This window comes from Coregonus lavaretus, assembly GCF_964263955.1.
Source record: "Coregonus lavaretus genome assembly, chromosome: 13".
NCBI lineage: Eukaryota > Metazoa > Chordata > Actinopteri > Salmoniformes > Salmonidae > Coregonus > Coregonus lavaretus.
Genome location: NC_140000.1, coordinates 17,063,715 through 17,069,714, shown reverse-complemented (window position 1 = coordinate 17,069,714; position 6,000 = coordinate 17,063,715). Strand labels below are relative to the sequence as shown.

General features: G+C 49.1%; 1 protein-coding gene across 1 annotated transcript; it reads left to right on the top strand.

Annotated features, from left to right (window-relative positions):
• Positions 1–3,864: 3,864 nt before the first annotated feature.
• On the top strand, positions 3,865–5,979 carry LOC311139431 (gamma-glutamylcyclotransferase-like; the record flags this gene model as incomplete). Its single annotated transcript, XM_084174308.1, has 4 exons — positions 3,865–3,984; positions 4,072–4,217; positions 4,423–4,555; positions 5,815–5,979. 4 exons carry the CDS (start codon positions 3,865–3,867, stop codon positions 5,977–5,979), a joined length of 564 nt encoding a protein of 187 aa, XP_084030434.1.
• Positions 5,980–6,000: the final 21 nt, after the last annotated feature.

Below are 6,000 nucleotides of genomic sequence, written 5' to 3'. Positions count from 1 at the left end.
AAGGCAAGGTAAAATATCACAAATAGAGCTAGGTAATGCAGGAAGAATAATATACTTTTTGAATATAGCTATCAGTCTTGTGTGTTTTCATGGTCATCACTCACAATAAAATGTACAACCAAATCGCTATTTCTGATGTAAATGCCATGTTTTTTTTCTGATTTCACGTTTTTGAGAAATTTACCCCACACAGTGAATCACTTCATCATCCTCATTGATAAGTATGGGGGCCTCGAAAAAAACATGAACAAAGTCACCAAAAACATCCACAAAAGTCATTTTAGAAATGGCAAAGCTCTCAGCATAGTGATGCAGGTCTTTAGATGTTGTAGACATGAAATTGTGTCATTCTGAACTTTATCTGCAATGTAATATTCCCTTTTGCGTGACTCAAGCCATTTCCCCCATCCAGCTGTTCCATTCTCATTGTAGCCTACTGCTACAGGTAACTGTAGGACAGATTTAAAGGGGGGCATTTTTGTTTTGTCACATAAACTGAAATTAGGCGAATATGATAACATTTTAGCAACCAGGAAATGGCTGAGCGATTTCTATCTATTGTACCTAGTGTTATTGGTCGTGTTCCCCTGCTCGGACGTTGCTAATGCATGCCAGATCTTACAATGCCTGGATAGGTATTTTACATATCAGCTAACCACATCATATGTCATGGCAATCTGTTGCCCACAGGGCCGTTTCGGCTAACGCTGATGTCGGTACTTTGAGAAACTTAAAGGGGGGCGTTTAAAAAAACCAAAATCCCTATTTTCGTTGTAAATGGCAGTGTAGAAAATCATTGTAAAATATAAACTGCTGTGAAATATATTTTCAATAACCAAAAATATTGTATTGTCAGCTGTTTGAAGCTGGTGTACAAAACCGAAAGTAAAAAGATGCAAAAGCTAAACTTAAAGACAGGAAGCATAGAAATAGCGCACATAGAACGGATCTGCCGCGTATCAAAATTGCTTTCAATATGAATGACCGAACTATAACTCACTTTTCTATGTGAATTTGGTCAGGTCGCCCACAAAGTTACCTACTGGACCTTGATGGACCAGCTGTGTTTATGTTTAGCCTTCCATTCCCATGACCAGTAATGTTCCATATACTTTCAAAGCATTTTTCCACAAAAGATGGGTAAAGCTTGGCGCAAAATAAAAAAGGTGTGTAAACTGCGTTTACCCTCCACTACACCAGTGCTCATGACATGATTTCAAAGCAAAATTGAGGTCTGCCTGATTACCAACGGTGGTGTAAACATAAATCAATGTGCATGCATGCAAGCATGAGTGATGGATTGGCCTATTTGTCAAAGCATCAGCTGCATCACACCACTAACCTCTCTGTCCACTAGACAGCGCTATGCAGGCTTGTTGCAGCACACTGTGAATGACATGCTGGTGTGACTGTAAGCTCAGACTGCTCAGGCCATAATGCTCAGCAACCAGCAGTGTCACACCCTGGCTCGGGGACTCATATGTTGAGCCAGGGTGTGTTCATTCTATGTTTTCTGTTTCTCTGGTGGGTGTTCTAGGTTGTCAATTTTCTATGTTTGCCGGTGTGACTCCCAATCAGAGGCAAACGAGTGTCAGCTGTCGGCTGTTTGTCTCTGATTGGGAGCCATATTTAATCTGTCTGTTTTTCTTTCGGGTTGTGGGATTTTGTTCGTGTGGTTTCGTGTTGGACCATAGACGTCACGCATTCGTTGTTTATTGTTTTGTATTTTTGAGTGTGGTGCTTTAACTATTAAAGTAAATATGTTCGCTCGCAACGCTGCGCCTTGGTCTCCCTCATTAGACGATCGTGACAGAAAATCCCACCAAGACCAGACCAAGCAGCGTGTCCAGGAGCCATCGCTAATAGATCTCCGTGGCAGCTTCGACTGGGGCAAGCCCATTGAGGAGCTGAGTGAAGAGGGTTGGAGACAGAGGAGCGAGAAGTGGGAGAGAATGTTGGAGGCCTGGTCCACGGGGAGGAGAGACCCCCAGAAAATTTTTAGGGGGGGGCTCACGACGTCGGGGCAGCAGGAGGCCGCTATGGAGCGGTCCAGCGGGGTTGCAGAGGAGGCCGCCAGGTTACGGGGGCCACTGGTAGAAGAGGGGATGGAAGGTGTAGAGGCACGGCGAGAGGTACTGGCGTGTGTTGCCAGTCCGGTCCGGCCCGTTCCAGATCCCGGTGTAGAGCCAGTAGTGTGTGTCCCCAGTACGGTCCGGTCTATTCCTGCTCCCCGCACCAAACCTACGGTGTGCGTCGACAGCCCAGCCAGGCCCGTTCCTGCGCTCCGCACCGAGTCTGTGGTGCGCGTCGCCAGCCCAGTCCGGCCCATCCAAGCTTCTCGCATAAAGCCTACGGTGTGCGTCGCCAGCCCAGCCCGGCCTGTTCCTGCTCCACGCACAAAGCCTACGGTGTGCGTCGCCAGCCCAGCCCGGCCTGTTCCTGCTCCACGCACAAAGCCTACGGTGTGCGTCGCCAGCCCAGCCCGGCCTGTCCCTGCTCCACGCACAAAGCCTACGGGGTGCGTCGCCAGCCCAGCCCGGCCTGTCCCTGCTCCACGCACAAAGCCTACGGTGTGCGTCGCCAGCCCGACCCGGCCTGTTCCTGCCACTCGCACCAAGCCAGGAGTGCGAGTCGCCAGCCTGGTCCAGCCTGTTCCTGCCACTCGCACCAAGCCAGGGGTGCGAGTCGCCAGCCTGGTCCAACCCGTTCCTGCCACTCGCACCAAGCCAGGGGTGCGAGTCGTCAGCCTGGTTCAGCCCGTTCCTGCTACTCGCACCAAGCCAGGGGTACGAGTCGTCAGCCTGGTCCAGCCCGTTCCTGCTACTCGCACCAAGCCAGGGATGCGAGTCGTCAGCCCTGTCCGGCTCGTTCCTGCTCTCCGCACCAAGTCTGTGGTGCGCGTCGCCAGCCCATTCCGGTCCATTCCTGCTCCACGCACCAAGCCAGGGGTGTGTATCGTCAGCCCGGTCCGGTCCGTTCCTGTTCCACGCACCAGGTCAGGGGCGCGTGTCGTCAGTCCGGCTCCGGCCAGCGGGGCTAGACAGGACCAGGGGTACTTTGGGGGGTTGGAGAGGAAGTGGGGATCTAGCCCAGAGCCGGAGCCGCCGCCGAGGAATGCCCACCCAGCCCTCCCCTGTTTTTGCTCGTATTTAGGCGCGGTCGCAGTCCGCGCCTTTAGGGGGGGGTACTGTCACACCCTGGCTCGGGGACTCATATGTTGAGCCAGGGTGTGTTCATTCTATGTTTTCTGTTTCTCTGGTGGGTGTTCTAGGTTGTCAATTTTCTATGTTTGCCGGTGTGACTCCCAATCAGAGGCAAACGAGTGTCAGCTGTCGGCTGTTTGTCTCTGATTGGGAGCCATATTTAATCTGTCTGTTTTTCTTTCGGGTTGTGGGATTTTGTTCGTGTGGTTTCGTGTTGGACCATAGACGTCACGCATTCGTTGTTTATTGTTTTGTATTTTTGAGTGTGGTGCTTTAACTATTAAAGTAAATATGTTCGCTCGCAACGCTGCGCCTTGGTCTCCCTCATTAGACGATCGTGACAAGCAGGCTGTGTGTGTATTGTGTGGCAGTGGTGGGCACAGCACAGCACAGGGCAGGCCCGTTGGATTAGCATGAGAATGGGGAGTCAGTGAGTGGAGAGAGGGCTGGTATAAAAGAGGGGGGCGCAGGGTTTGATCTCTGTCACACTAGTGATCATGACCTCACCTTGCGTCTCTGCTCTGCCTCCAAGCTCTCCTGCTGACTGTGGTTACTCTATATTCTCTCCTCCTCCTCCCTCCTCCTCCTCCTCCTCCTCCTCCTCACCCTGCCCTTCCCCTTCCCCCTCCTGCTCCTACTCCTCCTCTTCCTCTCTGACAGGATGGATGACAACATAGAAACCCACACCTTCCTGTACTTTGCCTACGGCAGCAACCTACTGAAGGAGAGGCTCCAGCTCAAGAACCCCTCCGCTACCATCCACTGTGTGGCCAGGCTCAAGGTACGACCCGACCTGACCTGACTGTAATGAGGACCTGGAAGGACACCTGACCTTAACCTGACCCCCTCTATCTCTCCTTCTCTCCAGGACTACAAGCTGGTATTTGGGAACTACAAGGGTCTGGCCAGTGACCGGTGGCATGGGGGTGTGGCGACCATTGAGAACAGCCCAGCGAACGAGGTGTGGGGAGTAGTGTGGAGGATGAATGTGGCTGACCTCGCATCTCTAGACAGGTAAGATACCTTTATCTTGTTCACCTAATCCTAGTTGGTGTATAGTGTGTCTACTGGGTCTGTTGTGTCATTCTGAGTGCTTCTTCATTGTGGTTGATGCGGTCTAGTTCTAACCAGTTCTGAAGTTGTGTGGGTGGGTGTATTCATGTGTGTGTATTTGTGTGTGTGTATTTGTGTGTGTGTGTGTGTGTGTGTGTGTGTGCAGCCAGGAGAACGTGAGACTAGGGGCCTACAGCCCTGTGGAGGTGAATGTGAAGACTCGGGGGCAAGAGCTCAACTGTCGCACCTACATCATGAACAGCTGTATTTACGCTCCACCGTCTCCACAGTACCTCAAGGTAGCACACCTCCTTTTATACTATTTTCCTCTCTCTCTCTCTCTCTCTCTCTCTCTCTCTCTCTCTCTCTCTCTCTCTCTCTCTCTCTCTCTCTCTCTCTCTCTCTCTCTCTCTCTCTCTCTCTCTCTCTCTCTCTCTCTCTCTCTCTCTCTCTCTCTCTCTCTATCGCATGCTGTCTCACTTTCTCAATCTATTTATATCTCTGTTATTCCAAATAAGAACATGGACTTGACACTGAACCCTTTAAGACGTTAGGGACCTTACAAAGTGTGGAGAGGAGCGTTGTTAATGAAGTGGGGCTCTCTATGGATATACAATGGGACAATGAAGAGAAATTCAGATAGTTATCTCTGAAAATGATCTCTGATAGGAATCTCTGAAAAGGTATTTACCAACAAATGTGTTTTCAAATGAATTGTAATAAGATAATATACTGTATATGGTCAAATTCATAACCAAAACAACAGCAAATCAAACAGATTCTCTAAAGCATGTGAAAAAAGGAATTCACACATCACTCGTCACTTGTGGATGACAGTTTGGGTCCCATCATCCTCTTGAATGAGTCTCTGTCACTCACTCACTATTGTGGCAAAAAGACCAGTAGTGTTGTGGTGTTTTTTCTGGCGTTTGCCCGATTTTAAGACTATTCACTCACAGCCCCTCTCCAAAATAAAACCTCCCTCTCTGAAGCATCTGGAAAACTACATTCCAGGTATTTATTATTTAGTAGATATCCATCAATTCATTCAGATTTATCCAATCCCATGCACTGTATTGGACAATGTGAACCGTTACTAAACTGTGATTCCAGATGGTTCATTGCACATCTAAAAGCTCTAGCTAAATAATCAAAGTGGTGTGAGAAAAACAGCCAGCGAATGTAACAGGCGTGGAGCATGGCTTTGTGACCACGGAAGCTTTGTGCCGTGCTCTGTCGTGTATGTACCAGACTCATACGGTTGAGCTGAGTGCATTGTTCCTCTATTATGTGGCGTGTTCTATGTGTGGGGTGGTGTGTGGTCCGATGGGTACAGTATTTGAGATACACACATTCTTGGGGCAGTTACTATAGCATAAGGGTAGTTACTATTGATGTTTCTGCCCCTGGGGCAGTTCTGGATTTGAATGGGCGCCACTGGTAATTTATTTGTAGTTAGATAACAGAAAATACTGTATAAGTGATTGTCTAATTAATATGGTTTAACTTCCTATTACATTATAAATGTTTTATGTTAATTGTTCTCTGGTTGCCCCAGGTGATTTTAATGGGGGCGGAGCAGAATGGCTTGCCGAAGAACTACCAGGAGAAGCTGAGGGCCATCGAGACCAACAAGTATGAGGGCTCACTGCCTGTCATGGCTGACCTGGAGCGGATTATGAAAAGAGCCAAGGAGAGAGCCAACCACCAATCTGACGCTTAACAACACCTTGAACAAACTGCC